Raw genomic sequence first — 19532 nt, 5'->3', positions numbered from 1 at the left:
AGCCTGATCACTGCTCTCAGACCTAACCATTCCAGCTCTTTTTTTTTTTTTTTTTTTTAATTTCTGGAAAACTTTAAATCTTAACAATCTTACCTTCATTGCAAGGGCAATGAGAGCTCCTTCTGTGGGCTGTCCCATCACACCATTTTTCCTGATAATGGCATTATTGACTACACAGCCAGCCTAGAGAAAGGGTCATATTTACATGGTTTATTTTTTCGTAACTAAATTCATAGCTTTTTCATCTCTTCAAATGAAATAATGAGAGATTGGAGAATGAAAGCAGCCACATCCCAAAAGATGTGCTATTCCCCATAACAGCATCTCTTGAGATCAGTTCTTGTGCTTTCTAAACCCACTTAATCCATAGGATACACCAATATTTTGGTAAAATGTTACACTTTGGATAAATTAACATCAAGCAAAACATGATATATATCTAACCAGCTTGATAAATCATGAAAATGAAAACTTAGTCTCTCCTACTATTGCTTCTGATTTGCAATATGGATAGAATAAGACCTAACCCCCATTTGAGATTCCAGCTCAGATCATTTCACTACCTAAACACTCCGCTTTAGCCTACAGTTGAATGTGCAAGATTTTATTTAATGCTAACATGAGACCCAGAGACCATCACAGTACATTTATATATTGACTATGTAGCTAGCTAAAGTCTAGAATCTGTCCACACTAAAAACCGGAACGTGGTAAAATTACTCGGTCTCTCCTCTGCCGGAACTGTATTTGTATCCAAAATATCATCGGCACTTTAAGCTGATGACTCTGGTCTCTCTTTACATGTCTTATGATTGCTGCCTTTCACCCATAAGCTTCAGGTATTATACCACAATTACTCAGAGCCTTTCCACGAGAATGCTCTAGCAAGACAGTTCTTTTCAGAGTTACAAAAGTGTCTTTTTTTTCACACTCATAACCAGCAGTGATCTGTACAAATGAAAACGGAATGTAAATAGGACAAGCTGGTTCATAATTTATACTTACCTCCACTAGTTTCCCAACGGAGACGTTGGAAAATTCTTTAAGAATCTCCTTTGACGGCAGAAGATAAACATTTCCTTCTCCATTGTAGCCCACCCCACTGACCTGAGGAAGGCAGAGACAGAAAAAGCAAATTTCCCAGTGCCAGGCGGGACGATACTACATCTGTATACATTGGGGTGCACTTGAGCAAATTTCTGATTTTGAAGGCATGCTGGAACTATTCTTTCTAGCTCAAAGCAATGCTTATAGGAAAAGCTGCAGATAACGAAAGTATAATATTACAATAGCTGTATAGGAACAAAAAGAATCAGCTTGTCTTATACAGAACTTGTTCGCCATGAGTTCAGAAGTCTCTTGCAGCTCAGTCGAGAGAGCCAGCCCTTTGGTAGCAGTGGGTTCACTGGTTTTACCCTGCTGATGACTGCCCTGTGTCTCCACTGCCTTACATTTTGCACGCCTGCATTTTTCACCCACTTTGCATGCAAGTAAATAAACCACGCAGAAGGATACGGTCACTTGTATAGTAGATATTCCTCCAGAAGATGGGCCCACAAGGGTCAGTGGCAGGTTTCAGCATTTGCAGTAATTGCAGAGAACAGCAGATGATGCCAATGAACATCTTTGTTTATGGCATCTGGGCAGCTTTTGTAGACAGCCCCACTCCTGCCTGTCTCCAACATTGCAAAAGTCCCTTCTCTAAATGGAACCGGTGATGTGCAAGAAACGGCTTGTTTTGGGACTGACTCAGCATCCCTGATTTGGTCCTAATTGAACTAAAAGCAAATTGGCCCTGCTGAGCTTGAACGGGAAAGTCCGTATTACCGTCTCGGCCATACCTCTGCCTGGAACCCGTCCGAGGTCACGAGCCGAGTCACCGTCATCTCGTTGGCCGTCAGAGTGCCTGTCTTATCTGAGCAGATGACATTGCAGCAACCTGATGCAGGAAAGTTTTTAATCAGAACAATAAATAATGCAACTGAATAATGAGATTCAGGGCCCCAGAGGAGGGAGAACATGTTTCCCTTATGTTACTCAAACTGCACCGGTGAGAAAAGAGAGAAAATACCAAGAAATGGATGAGTTTCCTAGCGGGGTGTTGTAAGGAAAGGATTTGAGTGCATGTCAGGGTACCGTGCACATAATTTGGATGCAAGATGTGGTAGGAGACATTAGAAGAGGGCCACGTGGTCTTGAGCATCATATGGTGGGCAGTCAGAGAAGGCACTGAGCTCCAGGGAGTCGATCGATGTTTCTGAGCTGCAATATCGCACAACAGTATCAAATTCCCACCCTGCCACATGCTTCCTCAGATGGGACGTTTAACCCTTGCTTCTCTAAATCAGGAATAACAGCCCTTCCCTGCCTCACCAAGGCATTGTGAGGGTAGACGTGTTAAAGACTGCTACAAAAAAGACTTAAAAATCCACAGCTAAGAGCAGGAGCTGCCCCACTCGTGCTCTGCTCTGTGACAATCCTGCTTCAGTAAAGCACATTTCTTCCAGGGCCCGTTTACACCACAATACAGCAAAGGAGTGAATTAGCAGAGTCACCACGTTCAGGCTAGTTTCCACTCCTAAGAAGGGAAAAAAAATGACTTTAATGCAAAGAAGAATCAGACTCCATCTCCCTTCTAAGTCTGAATATCTTCCCTGGCTCTGGAGATGGCCACGCTGCTTAGGCACAGAACCCAGGAGCGTGATGACCACCAGGGAAAAGCCTGGAGAGAGTCAAGCAGACTGGGCTGCCATTAAATTAATTGCCGTTTTGAAAGATTAGCACAGAGCAAAGCTATCACCTCCAATATTTCATTTTTAGTTAGTGGCAATTAAAGAATCAGATAAAGAAGAAGGGTTGTTTTTCTCCTTTTCAGAAGTTTAACAGACATGGCACAACAATGTGTGGGAGAGTACAGTTTTTGCCGTGCTTAGACTCTCTTGCAGAGCAGCCGGGCATCTGGCAGTTACACCTATTTGGGCACAGCCCTACCAGAACGAAATTCTTCATGCGATAAGGCCGTTTCAGATGTCCTGGGTCAGGGCAGATACAATAAAATAAGGGTGATAAGATTCCTTAACTGCAGAACAAACAAGGACAGTTCAAACAATAGCCCCATTTCCAAGGAAGGCAGATTTTAGCTGAAGGATTGGGCTGTGCAGCAGATATTTGTGACTGCACGGGCCAGGCTCGGCATTTAGTGTACTTTTTAATGAGTGGTACTAAATACACAACATGTCTTCTCCTTCATATAACTGCCATACTGACCAAGGTCAGAGCAGCAAAGCCTGGAATACAAAGACCTAGGAATAAAGGACAATTTGAAGATAAGGGAGAATAATTTCATTGCAGTTCGTTCTGCCCTGCAGCTGTGAGGATGGGCTGGATGTCTTCTCGAGGTCCTCTCTGTCCCTGTTTTCCATGACTCTTTGGATATCAGGGAGATGGCTGCACAGGCTGCGGCAGGCCAAATAGTTTTGTTTATGCCACTAAGCTCGACTTGAGGGGCTGGAAGATTTTTTTAGCCAGATACTGGAGAAGTGGACAGGCTGGACCTGCAGGATGATCCCACAGAATGGGGAGGGAGGAGAAACCAAGCCTTTCAAACCCGAGCAGGGCATGCATGTCTACAGAGGGGCTCTGCTCCCCACCGGTCAGTGCCATGGGTTGGGTTGCACCATTCCTAGCACCTGCCTGTGTTAATATCACTAAAATAAGGGAAAAGGGTGAGACACACAGGGTAGAAAATGTATTTAAGTCTGAGTGGGTTGCTTTGTCCCAGTAAGCATATTCCAAATTTATTTTTTTTCATTAGACCAAGGCTCGCTTGCCCAGCCTGTTGCTATTCAGTTCAGATTTCGAAGCCTGGCAGATGACCAAGCCGTGTGGCCCATTTGCAGCCTTACCTAAGGTTTCTACTATGGGCAGCTTCTTCACAATCACCCTTTTCTTGGCCATCCGGAGAATGCCCAGCACCAGCGTTACAGTGACCACGATGGGAAGGCCCTCTGGGATGGCAGCCACCGCCAGGCTGGGGACAGCGGAGAGAAAACAGCTTCAACGCAGGGGTCAAACTACACGTACTGACCAAAACAGGCCAAAGGGACATTTCTATGGGGTGAGTTTTCCTGCTTATACGTGCATATCTGAATGGCAGCGTGCAGTGCTAACCACCGGGACTCCTGGCAGACTGTAAATACGAAAGCAGGATATTTATCCAACCCTTCAACCTTTTTCTGGATGATTTTGCCAGAGCAATTACTTTCCTTCTTTACATTGCCAAAGAGCATTAATTTCTGGCTAAGCAGGGATTTAGGGGTTGGATTTCATTTCATTTATTTAACTTTCTGAGGATGGAAGTTGAATATTCCTTGGCACCGTGGCTCACACGTTAGCTACTGTCTCCTGGCCACACGCAGCCCCTCATCTCCTCTCTTCCATGTGGGTACAAGCAATGGCAGGACAGAATCATCTCCCCGTGCTGCACACACTGAATTGGAGCAACATCAAAACCTGCAACACCTGACATGCTAGAAAATCTGGACAGAGTCTGTATCTGTCCCTTAGTTATTCCTTGGGTAACTCTGAACACTTCTAGGTATGTGCAAGAAGTAGCTAAGGAGGGCTTTAGAAACAATAGGCTGCTCTCCAAAACTGAGGCTTAACCACTTTTCTTTGCCACCACATCCCCTCAGGAGACAGGAAGGTGGGCACTGAGCCAGTTCGGCTTCTCTGTTGCCCCCTCATCTGTGGTTTTGTTTTTATTTCCATAGAAAACTTTTTTTTTTTTTTTAAGGCTTGATTTTAGAGTCATGAGAACACCAAACAACAGGTTTTATGGGTACTACTAAAAACACGTGGTTTATTATGCTTGATTAAGAGGTTGTGCATGCTTTTTATGCCGCATGAAATGCACATTCCTATCTTTAGACGTAAATCCAGTAAGAACAGCAAAGACTAATATTTGCTGTTGCTACACTCCCACTAAATTCATAGCACAGACCGGAAAGGATATTCACAGCAGGATGAGGTGGAAAAACCAGTGAAGTTTTTAAAAATACTGCTTTCCAGAATTAAATAAACCCTCAAACTTTTTTTTTTCCTACTAAACTCTGTTGTAAAGCTCACATTAATTTCACCAGTGCAAGATCAATATGTATTTAAGAAGGGTCTTACTCAAGCTCTCTTTTGTGCAATGTCCATTGTTTTGAACAGGGAATTCCCTGGGACATGGTTCATTAGAAATCAAAGAGAAAGGTGCTCTCCAGTCCTCACCTAACTCCAATCGTGAACATGCTGAGGAGATGCTTCCCTTGTAACCAGCCAATAAGCATTATTAAACCTGGTGGGAGAAAGCCATCCGATTAAAAAACTTCAATGAATTTATAAATCTCTAACCTGCTTTAGCTGTGGTTGGGGAACTGAGTATGCAATGAGGCCCCCCTATCTCTCCTTCCAAGGTGACTCTGCTTGAACCCCCAACGTCCAGGTAACCCACATCAACAAGTACTTTTGAAAAAAGTGGCCCTGGAGCACAGAGGGCTTTCAGAGCTGACCATGCAAGCATGAGCATCGTGTCCGACTCACCGATTATGCCGAAGGAGAAAAGAGTGAGTTGCTTCCCCAATCTGTCCATGCTTTTCTGGAGCGGTGTTTTGGGCGTCTGGAAACATTAGAGTATAGCTGGTTTTCTTTGCTTGTTATGTAAGGTAAGAAGATGACACTCAGCCCAGAACGACTGACCCACACAGTCCTGGTTATCGTTACTGTGCTCCCTAGAGCTTACCTACCTAGAGATATACCCCAGTGCTTACCTACCCCAAACCCCCACTGGGGTCTGCTGGGCACAGACCGTCCCGCAGGGAGCGAGTCTCTGCCTCAATGCACTCCAGACAGGCCAAAAGTGGGAGAAAAAGAAGAATTATATTCAATTATAGCTGGGGAGCCAAACTAGAGAAAGACTAAGGGCTAAATCAGAAAAGGACCTTAGCGATTGAGGCCAGGACTGGATAATGTATGTGCAAAGCCTCTGGGACAGGGATAAAAAGTCTGGACTGCCATCCCTGTCCCAGAGGCTTTGCACACACGTCACCCAGAAGTGTCTGCTTCGGCCTTGCCCTGATTTCTTGCATTAATGGATCAAGAGTTAACTAGGTTCTAGGCCCTCATCTGCGTTAGCTCAGAGCTCTGGCCCGTGGAATTTTGGCAGGTTTAGAAGTCAAATTTCATATACATAGTGGAAAGGGGGGGTGGTAGGAAGAAGAAACCATGATGTTAGGGTGACTACCAAGTTAGACGCAAGCTGAGCATCACAAGTCTGGATTTAGAAGCCTAAATCCTGCTTATAACCTTGTTTGGATACAGCACTTTGGTGTCCCTCAGTCACACACTCAGATACAGCACTTTGGTGTCCCTCAGTTCTGTAGCAGAAACAGAAACGAGCTCAGTGCATTAACTCTTGGAACTGCTCCTCCTCACAAACTTTCATCCAGAACATCCACCATTTCCAGAGAGACACAGAGACTTCTTTACCTCTTCAGCTTGCATCATTTTGAACACCTCTCCAAACTGTGAATTTTCACCCGTCCCAATAACTACGCCCTGAAAAGAAGGAAAAAAGAGAGGGGGAGATGAGAAAAATTAGAGATTCCGTAACTAATGTCAAGGAAAAGATCGAGGCTGACAGGACTCACTTTTCCCTTCCCGTATCGCACCAGGGTCCCCATGAAAACGACGTTGCTCAGCGTGGTTATGTCTCCGGCTTCCAGTAAGACACTGTCAGTCTTGTTGCAAGGCTCAGCTTCTCCGGTAAAACTGGATTCATCCACCAGCAGATCTGTAACCTAATTAAAAAGGCACATTTCTGGCACTGTTAAAGACAAGAAATTTCCAGACCCGGCTCTTGTACATGTAGCTGTATTTACCTCTATCAGCCTGAGGTCTGCAGGAACCCTGTCGCCGACAGACAGGTATATGATATCTCCAGGCACAAGCTCTCGCGCTAGAAGATGCTGCAGTTTTCCTTCCCTTAGGCTACATTAGACAAATGGAAAAAGAAGAAAGGAAACCAGGCTGTGAAGTTTTTATTCCTTCTGCAGGCTTGGGAATGTGACTGGCAAGAAAGCAAGAGCCCTGCCCCAAAGAGCTTCCAAAGTAAATAAGAAGATAAAACCTTCGTAACGATGAGGAGAGATGATTATGTTCAGTTTGGGCTCAGTTTTAATTCATAAACAGATGGGCAGGTTATGGAAGACTTGCATTTCAGCAATACGTGACTTAAACAGTACTTATACAGTAGACAGGAGTGACAAGATGGTGTGCTTTCCTGTGGCTCATGCTTTAAATAATGAAATGTAGATTCTTTAACCTAAAAAGAAGCCTTTTAAAGCTGGCATTTCACTATTGTATTAAAAGTACAGCCTTTCAAATAGTTAGAAGCTTATGGTGTCATATCATAAATACATAAAGAACAAACAGCGGCGCTTGTGAGATCCAAACCTGGCTGAACTTTGGACCAGAATAAAACCCCACGCTGCTTTTGCAGTGCAAGGTTTCTCTGAGCCTCACACCCTATTTAATGTTGGCCGTGACAAAACTGCTTTGCAAAGACATAAATAGGAAAAGCGTTTCCTGTAATCCGAAGCACTGATACCAACATCAAAGCAGCCAGGGAAGCGGTATCTGATACAGCCTACAACTGGTCCATGGGCAATGGCGTGACTGTGCTCGTGTGTGGCCGGTCTGCACCGAAACGCCTGGCGTGCCCGTGCCCATGCCCGTGCCCGGCACGCACGTACAGCGACCGCCAGGCGTGGGCGAGGAACCCCAGCCCACGTGCACCTCCGCTCATAAGCTGGTTTGTGCCGATCTTCTGGGGGAAAAACTATCCTAAAGCCAAAAAAATATGCAGGTGAGGTTTTTCCTGCACGGGGAGTCAGTGGCACGCAAGGGGCTGCAGGGACCCTTATGGGGGGTGTGGAGCGGGACATTTCTGGGACCCTCCTGTCTCTCAGTATTTATTCGATTCCGCTGGGTATCTACTTTAAAAATCAGAGTTATTTCATCCCCTTTCACCGTGCCTGACAGCTGCACCCACACACGGTGCCACCCTTCCAGACACCGGGTTCTCATTACGTGCGTGACAACCCGAAGTAATTGTCTTCACCGGTCGGTTCTGCCCTCGTACCCCAAACCCTGCTAAAACCCATCGAACCAGGCATGCCTCACCAGTTGCACTCAGGAGGCACCAGCTTGTTAAGTTCTTCCAGAGATTTTTCCGAGCGATATTCCTTTTAAACGAGAAAGGAGAAGAAAGCCAAGTTACACGAGCGGGCTTGCTCATGACAGCCCCAGCCGCAGCGCTGAGCTCCGGCTGACGTACCTGGATGAAGGCCACGGTGACCACGATGAGCACCGCCTGCGAACAAAGAGGCATTACAGGCGCGGGCACACCAGCTTCAGAGCGCGAAGGGTTGGGCTGCAGGAGAGGTACCACCTACCATGGCGATGCTCGCGGCGTCCTCGTATTCCTTCGTGATGACGCTTACTAAAGCGGAAGCCAGCAACAAGAGAATGAGGGGATTTTTAAACTGAAAAAAAAAAGAAACAAATTGCAATATAAAGTTAAATATGGCACTGCCGAAGCTGAGCTGGCCTCAGACCTCTTCGGGAAGGATTAGACGTGGGTTTGCTGCAGAGACCCTCCTTGCTCATGACAGCAGCATCGCTCTGCCCGGGCAGAGAGGGTGCAGCACCTGAGGCTGGGCTGGGGCCGCGTCCTGCACCCGCAGAGGGGACAGACGGCGTCAGGGACCAGCAGGACAAGGCAGAGGCTCACACCAAAGGACAGGAGTTTCCTTTCTTTTCCCTTCTTGCGCAGGCAAAGCTCGCCTTTGCAGACATACAGCGCAGGACTGACTCTAAAAGCTCCTCGGAGGCACGATAGGTACAAACAAAAACTTTATTGTCTTTTTAGAATTTGAAACCAGAAATCCTCTTTCTTTTTTATTCTTTTTCTTTTTTTTCTTCAATTAATCTGCCTAACGCTGTGCTGGACCCAGGGCTGCGGGAGTCAGATCCTCACTTTTTTCACTTTTAAACACAGATTTTAAGGACCTTTCTCCTACCTGAGAAAGTTACAGCTCCGTTCAGCTAATGTGGGAATTGATGTAAAGGAATTAAGTCAGGCAAAGAGAAGACTGCCCGTTTTGGGTAACAGATGTGTGGCGATGCACGGTAGGAAAGCCAAGGTTTCAATTTATTCCTTGCTGAAGCCAAAGGTGAAAGTCCCTTCGTTTCTCTTTAGAAAGACTGGGCTGAAGGGGATGCTTTAGAAAAATAGCAGCTGGAAGAAGCCACGTCAAGCGTCTGCTGAGGGACGACGCTCGAGTGCAGAGGTGTGAATGGTGTGGGACCCCAAGCAGCTCTTCCAGAGAGACCAACAGGTTGTGAAGGATCAGAGATGCATAAAGAGTTCGTTTGGTGTCCCCGTAGGAGAAACAGCTTGTTAAGGATGAGCAGAAAAAAAGCACCACCTCGCTTTTTTATGAAGAATAAAAGAATCCTTGAAGAGACTTGGTGATGATTACAAAGTGCTTAAAGAGTGTTGATCACATAGGAAAAAAGGGATAATCCATGAAATAAAATTAAAGTCTTTCAAAGCAACTCAAATCTTCACGATCCAGCTAAGCAAGAAGAAAATCAGTCAAATTGCTGCTTGAAAAGAAACAAAAAAAAAGACCCTTGTTTGGTTAAAAGCTCTAAAAGAGGGGTGGAAGATGCATTAAATACTGATGAGAACCAGTTCATAAAAGCAAAACTCAAGGGTAACTCAGCTGGGGAAAAACCAGATAGCAAATACCACCTTCTGCCTGGCTTTTTGAGGGCAGCTGGTTTGAAATCGTGGATCTTCACTGTGCGTGGCACCGTGCCTTAATGTATCCGTTACTGATGTATTGCTAATAGAGACACTAACGCTCACCTGAGCTCTACAACTGCCTCTGCTTTTGCTGGAGGTTTAGGGCTTTCCTTTACTGGGGTAACAGAAATCAGAGTGGCTTTCAGCTGCCACTGGTTTTCCTCAAACCTTTCATGATTTTATCACTTGCCTTAAAGGGAATAAATATGCTCCAGAAATCAGGTCACTGATCTATGGCTTTGGATTTGTGGGCTGCGCGGAGATGAAAAGGTTTATTTTTATTTTAAGATGTTATCTGCACATTAAATGGCCCTGCATCTGAATCTCACAATGGCTGTCCTGGGGGAAGAGACAGTTTCTATATCCAGGGCACAGCCTGTTCTAAGGCTGAGTCCGTGGAAGCAGAAATCCTGAATATTTCAATGTAGAGACATACTCAGGCCAACCCAGCCAGGTTTTCTTGCCAGGAATGAGAATCTGTATAGAAAATCTTTACCTGGTCTAGATATTTCTTCCATATTGGCTCTGTATTCTCTACTGAAAATTCGTTCCAGCCATGTTTTAACCTGCGCTGTAGCACAGAAAACTCAGAGAGTCCAGTTTGTAAGTCAACCTAGAGGGAAATATAAAAAAAAAAAAAAAAAAAATCAAACCAAACATTACATATTGTAGAATAGTTATAGAAAACTTCTTAAGGCAATGTTATGTTAAAAACCTGTAAGTAGACTGGGCAAGATGTTCATGGTTCAGTCCTCCCCCCAAAAAATAAAGCTATCCACTGTTTTTCTGTTTAGGCATTTATTTTTGTTAAACTATAAAACTTTACCATCAACCATCACAGAAACCCATAAAGTAAGCACAAAATAATTAAAAAAAAAGTCTTTCCACAAGTGAGAAACTATATAATAGATGACAAATTAGACCTCTAAAATAGTAAAGGAAAGAATTGATTTCTGGTTTCGCTGTACATTTAAAGAAAAAATAAAAATAAAAATACCCTGAAAAAATTCAAAGCGAACAAATGGAAAAGGAATAAGATCTGTTTTGCCTGGATTTAGAAAAATAGCAAGGTCAGACACCAAAATATTGCTAAGCATTCTAGCTTTCCCTGGTCGTGGGGACTCTCAGCCTTTCCAAGTTTCCATCTATTTTTCGTACACGGGGTTAAGCGTGAGTTACAACATCAGATTGTTTCTTTTCCCAAGGGCAAACTCCAGCGCAGACGGAGTAACCGGCGTCACCGCAGCGTCCCTCCATCCCTCTGGCTACGTCCCGGCCGCGGCTGCGTGGGCCGGGGCAGAGTGGCCGCTCCTGCCGGGGTGATGTCCCCACGCCGGGTGAGCAAACGGGTCTCAGCCCAAGCTGAACCAGGTGATGGCTACAGCCTTGCTGTTTGCCTGGGGTAGGGATGGCGAGGTGAATTTATATCTAACAATTCAAGCTGTCAGAAAGCCTTTGGGAAGTCATCTAGGACAATAAACATGGTGAGCTTTGCCTCCGAAATGAAACCTGCTATGAAAAGCAGGGGAAAAAGCAGGGAAAAACGGGAAAAAAAATAAAAGTGTGCATTTGCCCAAGGTTTTCCAAGGAGCTGCAGATAATCCGAGCGGGTGAGCTCTGCAGCCTGCGCCTGGGGCTCCTCCGCCAGCCCTGGCAGAGCACTGCGAGCGCTTCGTCTTCCAGGCTGGAGAACTGAACTCTTCCGCCTGCAGCTCACAGAGCCACTCGCTTCAGTGAAATCCTTCCCCAGGACAAAGTGAAGCACAAGTGCCCAACTCTGAGCCTCGAACGGCCAACATGAGGATTCGTCCCACGTAAAGGCAGAGGCATTGGGCAGTCCAAGAAAGACCTGGAAACCAAAGGAAACCAGGAAACCAAAGACCAATTTTGCTGCTCGGTCTCTTCCCAGAGTCAGATTACACAGACTGCGTTGCTATATTCACAAAGACCTCTACAAACCCTTACGTTTAAAGCTTTTGCCAAGTCTTCTTTATGGCATTTACATGCATCTTTCGGGGGTAGAACTGCCACCTCCTTCTCCTGCTCAATTATTTTCAGCTCACACTCCTCATGGCTCTGAGTAAATGAGATAAAGCAATCGTTAGGCAAGAGCACAGTTCATAAAAGCACTTCAGCATCTCTTCGCTTCTTCCCTTAATCCCATTCCCTTCCCTCACCTTGCCAACCAAGTGACTTCACAGTTAGCTAAAACACTTCCTAAATCACAGCACTTTATAACGGTCACTGATTTATCTTTATTACAGCCTCAAAGGCAGGTGCACGTTCTTGTAGTGGAAAGAAAGGCTATCAGGAGCTGGATCACCAAAAAGACAAGCCACCGCCGTGGTCAGAAAAGCGTGCCGGGCTCTGCTGTTTGCAGGTATCCTGCCTGAGATGAGCATTTTTCCATGCCAGTGTCTCACAGCCCACTGCACGCTTAATGCTCAGAGCAAGGAAAAAACCTTTTCCCTTTTTAAAGACATAATAAATGAACAGAAAATGTGAGCTAGAAAAATCTCTGAGCCAGTGGGAGAAAGAAAAAGTCTCCTTTCCCATCTCCACGGCCGTTTTCCTCCACCCCTGGCTCTGCAAATGCCTCCGAGCAGGACAAACGCTTCCTGCCCCATCCAGGCAGCCCGAGGATTGCTCCGAGCTCCCAGCACCCCGACCTCTCTTCTCTTTCGGGATCCCCTGTCTCCTTTTCCAAAACGCTCTTTCCAGAGCAGCAGCATCCCCTGAAATCTCAGCCAGGCACACGACGGAGGCGGTGTGACTGCTATTGCAGGGTAAGTACAGAGAGGGAGAAATCTCACCCTTCCCAAGGGACAGGAAAATCCATTCCCATTTGCTTTCATTCGTAAAGCACAAGAGCGTGTGTTCGTTAAGAGAGGGATCCCGAGAGAGCGTGGTGCTCAGCCCCCGGCAGAGCTCAGCCCTGCGGCCAGCCAAGGCTGGGCAGGGCGGGAGGAATTCGGCACCGGCTCCCTGCTGCCAGCACCCGGGGGTGTTTGCTGGGGGAAACGTTCAGGTCCGGCTCATCAGCACCTGAGCAAGGGTTTGGAGGACTTCAGAGGTGCCCGCAGTGGTATTTGGAGAATTAGCCCTTCTATGAATATTCAGGACGTTTCTAGGAACACCCAGTGTTTTGCAATCTAACGCCCCAGATAAATGCAGAAAATCTCTTTGGCTGTTCGCTCATGCCGGTACACAGAATTGGTTCTGTCTTGTGGCTTCTGGAGAGCTCGTAGCAGATGAGATAGGAGCATCTCTAAGCCCTGCTCCTTTAAAAGGCTTTTGCCACTTCCATACATTGCAGCCCCCTTTTTATGACTCTTTACTGACCCACAGTACGGCCGCTAACACATGAGATACCGGCCCTGACCTGCTCCCGGTGGAAATGCAGAAGAGTTTCCTGTGATCCCTTGGTCTATGCAATGCTCATTTAGAAGCCATTTTGCCCCAGGAACAACCTGCCTTCCCAAAACCCCAGCAATTTGCCCAAGATTTCCAAAGATTTTCCTGCTTCCATGCATCACTCACGCTGGCGACCGCCCTTTGCCCAAAGAAGCTGCAATGTTTCTCCACTGTTTTGAGGTGTACTAGCGCTGGGCATCGCTCTTATTTCAATATTTCCTTAACAGACATCCCTAGAAGTGACCAAAAAAGTCCTTCTGTGTTTAAAACCGACAATTTATTCCTGCTTGTGTGTCCTGCTTGTACAAATTCATCAGTTCCCCGTAACTACATTGACTCCCAGACACCGCAAGACCAAAAGCCACCCATGCATCTAAGGAGATGGAAGGACTTGCTGGGAAGAAAATACAGGGCTGTCACCTATAGAAACATACCTTACGTTCATTACTGTGACGATTTGATTAACGTGGTTTCTACAGGCTCCTCTGTGCTGCCGATGGCACATGCAGGTATCAAGGTACAGTTTTGCCTCGGAGGAGTTTAAATTTTAATTAAAGGAGCTGAAGGGTGGGAAGAGACCTGGGCACGAGGGTAACATGCCTACAGTCCCCCAGGCCAGTGGCGGAAGCCAGGGCCCAGCTCTATCACTAATATTTACCTTTGAAAAGGTGTGGAGGAAATGAATGACAAAAGCTCACGGGGTATGGATGTGCCCAAGCCGTACGCAGGCAGCGCTGGCTGCCGATCAATAGATACGCTGGCAGCTCCATGCTCCTTACACCCGGGGCTGTTATAAAATGAACAGCTTTATTGGGATGCGTTAATTTGCATTGATTAGCTTACGCCTGTAAGCGATTTCCCCTGGACGAACGTGGCAGAGCTTTTCCTACGAGACGAACAGCTCCAGCGATGCACAGGTTGGAAATGCATCAGCGGAGCCCCATCGCCTCCTCCCCTGCAAACCGCTGCCGGTGCAGAGCCCCTGTGCCCCTAAACACATCCCACCCCATGTCTGTCAGGCACCAGGCAGTGCCCTGAGCAAACCTCTTCATGAACTAACCTCTCCTTGCGCCTTACTTTCTGTTCTATTTACATTGTAAAACAGATGTGGGCTATCAACATTATCCATTTACAGTTTTAACCTTTATCCTTTAGGCATAACTCAAGCACAAGAGTGCATACACCAGGGCAGGAAGAAGTAAAAAAAAAAAAAAAAAAATTATTAGTTTTTCTATTGCTTTGCAAGATCAGGAGATACCGGAGGCTGTAAAGAGCAGCTGGTCCTGGCTGGGAGCCACGCAGCAGCCTGCCCCAGCCCACCCCGCAGCACACCTGGCACTGCCAGTACCTGCGCCGCTGCCTCCGCATCCCTCGCCCCGAAACAATCCATCCATTGTCCCGCCGAGCAGCCCATGCGGGAAGGAAGAGAGCGTGGGGCTTTCTGCAGAGTACCTAGCCCTTTCTGTATACTCTGGCAAACAGCCCAAAAGATCTGTTCTCGGGATTTCCCCCCCACCTCTGCCTTCACTGAGGTTTTGCATATTTTTTTTTCCCCCCTGTCTTCGATTACTTTGGACCGGCTAATATATTGTAATCTGGTCAAAAGCGGGCTGGGTTATTTACTCTACCAAGAAGCCCTTTAAAACATTAAGCAGAAACCCTCTTCTTGTATATTCTTCATCCTTACTAAAAGAAATAAATCAAACCATTCCCTCAAAAGCCCTTTGCATCACTTTTTTTGGCGCGCGTGGCAGGCGGAGGACTTGCGTTTCAGGGGTGCAGGCAGCACGCAGAAACCAAGCCAGAGCAAACCCAGCGCGAGGCTGCCTCGCCGGCCTTCGTTGTCCCAGCCCCAGCCATTTCCCACCCACCGCTCTGGGTTCGGCTCCTCTTGCACAGTTTCTCATCCCCCCCCTCGCACGTCCAGCGCAGAATTGCAGACTTTCTACTTGAAATAAAGCCTATGGTCTCCCTGCTTGCAGATATAAGCCTCCAAGTAGACACTTCGATTGTTCAAAAAGCCAAGGGTTTTCCAGAAAAGCTGCTTTAAAACTATTCCCTGGCTTTTTAAGTCGTCCCCAGGGGTATGGGAGGGCTGACTGAGGCTGGGTGGGCAGTGCCCAAACCCTGGGCTCATTGCTCCCAGCTGCACGTCCCCCTCCCCTCACCCCCACTGCTCTCTTGCTCCTGCTCAAACCTGGCTGCTTTTTTGTTTCTTAATTAAAAAAAAAAGATCTCCCAGCTCCCTTTAATCAAAAGCAAAGCCCCGCGAGCTGAAAGATGGCATTGCCATTCCTGCAGGAAAACCCCATCACTGCAGCTCCACAGCCAACAGCAATCCCGGTTGAGGAGCCTTTTCACCCACCCAAACCAGTCCCACCCACGCCCCAAAAAAATCCCCAAACCCAAGAGTTTAAGGTAACTTCATATCTAAGGTCTCCTGGGAGGGACGTGCTGCAGCCCTGAGCCCTAAAACCTGTGGGAGCTGGAGAGAGGGAGGAGTTAACTCCTTGCCTGCTGGAAGCTTTTCAGAAGCGAGGAATTGGGCTTGACATCTCTAAAGGGGCAAAACCACACGTGTGTGGAAGTGAAGTCTGTGTCGCTGCCGTGCGGAGGCAATCCCATGGCCTGGAAGGAAAGCTGCACTATTTAGTGTTTATTTTGAGGGCAAATAAGAAAATAGGTACCTGCATGATGATAAAACTATTCCGATAAGGATGCTCTGCATATCCAGGAGGATAGGGAGCTTGTGAAAGTCTCCAGGAGATAAATGTTTCTTGGTGTGAAACCTGAAATGGAAAAAAGCCTCGACCCAAACTGGAATAGTAATTTAGCCCTGAACGTAGGACAGGGCTGGGAAATACCCGTACTCGGTGTCATGGCTACTGAATCTTGAATGGATCAAGTGTTGGGAAAGGATCAAATGGGGTTTTGGTGAGAAGAAATGGAGCAATTACAAAGGAAAAGTCCTAGCAGCTCCGAAGAAACTCTGAAAATCTTAATGCACTAAAGTCTGCTACCCAGACATGCCTGGGGTAGGAGCCAGCTCTTTCGAAAGCTAACAAGAGAAAAAGCCCCTAAATCACAGCAGGTCCCTGGTGGGCTGGCAGCAGATCTCCATGATGAACGCTTCTCCCATCCTGATGCTCTCCGAGACCTTAAAGGTGTTTCCATCTTGCCCTGGGATTCGGTTATTTTGGGATGACAGAGGCAGAGGGAGGCCTGTGCCTGCATGTATGCCTCCCTCCCGCTGTCACCTGCCTGTGGTTCCCGCGGGACCGGGGCTGAGCATCGCCAGTCCCAGCAGCGCCGTGTGTGGAAATGGAGGCCACCCCACAGTGTGGAGACGGACAGATTGCCCTGGACGGTGTTACCAAACCCACCCATCTCACCCGCTTAAAAACTATTGGGAGGGGAGGGCTGCAGCCCCCTGGGAGAGCTGCCCTTGAGTGTATCCATTGGGTGCACTGGGTGCCGCGGGGGTGACCCTGGTACGTGGCCAAAGGGAAAAGGAGACGTGACCCACCCAGCGCACAGGGGTTTTCACTTTCAAACACACATACACACAGAGGTACCGTGCCTGCGCTCGTGCACGTGCGCAGACACACAGACACACACGCACACTTGGACGCTCAGGCGAAAAATCTTCGGATGTTCTTCAGATTCCTGCAGGAAACACATGGTTCTCATAAACCGTAAATCGGCACCACAAAAATTCCCTGTGATTCTGAATGGGGCACTGTAGAAAAAGAGTGGAAACCGTATACGGCAGAGTCTAGACACAGGCTGTGCTTGTGCTTTGATGTGAAAGTTAACTGTTCTGCCCTCTCCAGGTAACACCATCCCTGGAGCCTGTGAGCTGGCCGTCACCTCGCAGCTACCAGCGCTGGGGCTTTTCCTTCACAACCCACAGTTTGTGTATTTATCCTCGCTTGAGTCCCGTCAGATCACCCGGACTCACATCTTGAAGGCCCAGGACAACCCTTTGACCAAAACGCTTAAGATCTATAAGATTGAAAGTGCTCTGTTTTCAAATAAAGAAGCAAAATACCATCCTTAAAGGAAATGTGAGTCATTTACCAGCCTAAACCATACCCTGAGAATACCTTCTTGATTTATCAAGTTCCTGTTCTCATTTTGCATCGCTGCCCACTTCCTAGGGCTGCAGCCAAAACGCGGGTCATTTCCCTGTCCTCTTATAAATGTATCACACTCTTCACAGACTAGAGCTAAAATTCAAGAAGGGTTTGTATTTGGAAATAAATATGTATCGTTATTTATTTTGACGCAACAGAAATAGTACTGCCAAAGAACAAGCCAGACTAATTGCCGGTGGCCTCCTGCCTATGTACGATCAGAAATCGCAGCTTCCCATCAAAGCAAGGTTACGGACACCTTCTGTAACCTCAACAAGATGTGCCTTTCCCGGGATTTTGAGCTATGTTTAACCAGTGCAGAGCAGCATCGCACAACGCACTGCTCAATGTCTTATTTTCTTCTCCCTGTAGCACTGACCAACCCCCATACTGGAAGGACAAGACTCGGAAGAGAGCAGAGGATTAGCTGAAATAACATCTGAGAAAAGACCTCAGTCAGGCAGCCACGGAAGAGAACACAAATATCTCAAAAGTGTGTGGATGGTGCTTATTGGGACAGGACTAAGGGCTAAGCCTGCACGCTGAAGGAATTAGACAAAGCGGGTTTATATGGGAGGGCACCCAACCGATCTGTCGTGTGGGAGAAAAAAATGGGGCTTGAGCAATGGAAATCCCTGTGCTGAGCAAACGTGACAATAAAATAATCCCAGACCTGAAGGTTTTGTGGTGAAAAAACAAGGAGAACAGCAAATGTGACACCTAAGGCACCACTGGCCACGCTTTGGTCCCTCTGCACCGAGAAGAGGTAGTGAAGGGAGGAGGGAAAAAAATCAGTGTTCATACATCAGCATTTTTCAAGCAAAGAAAGCGTTATTTCAGAGTGGACTCCGCAGGTCTGAGCTAAAGCTCTTCTCGGCCATTTGTTAGCAGTAATGACTGCAGCAAGGGAACAGAGAGACGAGGGGTCGCAGCCCATCCACCCGCGCCCGGCACCGGTGGCAGGGGGTACCCGGGGACAGGGTTACCCTCGCTCTTCCTTTACCCTTCTGCTGAGACAGCGTTTGCATTCTGTGCAAGCACTCCCGAAAGCGTCACACGGCGCCCACGGACCTGACGGCAGTCGCTCTGCTAGGAGTTTTGTTAATTTTGAACCTCCTCAATGCAGAGAACAATGTTCCTGGCCAGGACTTTGGCCTGAGCTATACGTCCTGGGATTATCGCATAGAAACAAGTATCCCCATCTCACCCCGCTGCCTGGTAAACATCGTTAATCTTGTCCCCTGTTGTACAGGGAATGACGCGAGGCAGAGAGAGGAGAGCACAGCGGCAGCAATATCAAGTTACCGGTGGGACAAAGCAGACAAAATAGACAAATTTAACCCCAATTGCACAAACTATTTCAGCAGGTCCAGGCAAGAGGCACAGGCAATCCTCACCTCCTCTTCCAGCTCGCCGCTTCCAAGGGGCTGATATTTCTGCGCAAAGCGGAAAAACGACCTTTTCTGGAAGAGTTTGGCGAAAGCTCCTTCTACCATCTTCGCTGCGCAGCGGCGGGAAGCGCCCTGGGGGCCGCCGGGCCGGTGCCACCCGCTGCCGGCAGCGCTGGCTCGAATTCCCCTGCGAGCGCGGGGCTATGGTTACAGGAGGGAGAGGCAGGGTTTACCTGCCGCCAAGTCACGCCTTTGGCCACGGGTGCCGGAGGGAGGCTGCGCACCCTTCGAGCAGCGACGCAGGGTGCTTCGCCCGTAAAACCCTGGCAGGGCTAGCCCGTCCGTGTTTAAGACCGTGGCTGAGTGAGGAGTGAGGTGGCCCTGCGTGCGTGCACGGCCGGCACCTGAAGAGCAGGTTGAGGTCTTGCAGCTCTCTGTTTTCCTCCGCCCTCTGAGAAATTATTGCGGGAGAAGCGTTGGCGGGTGCCACATCTCAGGCGGGCAGATAGGGAGGTTGTTTTGCCGAGGCCGCGGCGTGCAGAGGCAAGACAGGTTACACACACTGCCAAGCCTGTTTGTAAACTTCCAGGCTGGGGAAATCCTCCTTGAGAAACGCTCCAGTCAGCATAACGCTGGTATTTATAAGTATTTACATCACAGAGAGGGCATAAATGC

At 47.6% G+C, this 19532-nt stretch overlaps 1 protein-coding gene across 2 annotated transcripts in view; it reads right to left on the bottom strand.

Moving 5' to 3' along the window:
- Nucleotides 1-18962, bottom strand: part of ATP2C2 (ATPase secretory pathway Ca2+ transporting 2) — a 28031-nt gene extending 9069 nt beyond the window's left edge. For both annotated transcript variants that reach the window (XM_075509979.1, XM_075509978.1), the window contains exons 1-15: nucleotides 18864-18962; nucleotides 11882-11992; nucleotides 10413-10529; nucleotides 8499-8588; nucleotides 8381-8416; nucleotides 8227-8288; nucleotides 6924-7032; nucleotides 6693-6842; nucleotides 6532-6600; nucleotides 5587-5662; nucleotides 5275-5341; nucleotides 3906-4030; nucleotides 1842-1939; nucleotides 1006-1107; nucleotides 94-183 (exon numbers count right to left, since the gene is read on the bottom strand). In XM_075509979.1, the coding sequence (XP_075366094.1) occupies nucleotides 94-183; nucleotides 1006-1107; nucleotides 1842-1939; nucleotides 3906-4030; nucleotides 5275-5341; nucleotides 5587-5662; nucleotides 6532-6600; nucleotides 6693-6842; nucleotides 6924-7032; nucleotides 8227-8288; nucleotides 8381-8416; nucleotides 8499-8588; nucleotides 10413-10529; nucleotides 11882-11992; nucleotides 18864-18962 (1401 nt within the window). The remainder of the gene's footprint in view (nucleotides 1-93; nucleotides 184-1005; nucleotides 1108-1841; nucleotides 1940-3905; nucleotides 4031-5274; nucleotides 5342-5586; nucleotides 5663-6531; nucleotides 6601-6692; nucleotides 6843-6923; nucleotides 7033-8226; nucleotides 8289-8380; nucleotides 8417-8498; nucleotides 8589-10412; nucleotides 10530-11881; nucleotides 11993-18863) is intronic.
- Nucleotides 18963-19532: the final 570 nt, after the last annotated feature.

This window comes from Mycteria americana, chromosome 8, assembly GCF_035582795.1.
Source record: "Mycteria americana isolate JAX WOST 10 ecotype Jacksonville Zoo and Gardens chromosome 8, USCA_MyAme_1.0, whole genome shotgun sequence".
NCBI lineage: Eukaryota > Metazoa > Chordata > Aves > Ciconiiformes > Ciconiidae > Mycteria > Mycteria americana.
Note: the sequence above shows the minus strand (reverse complement) of the source record. Positions and strands in the feature narration are given on the sequence as shown.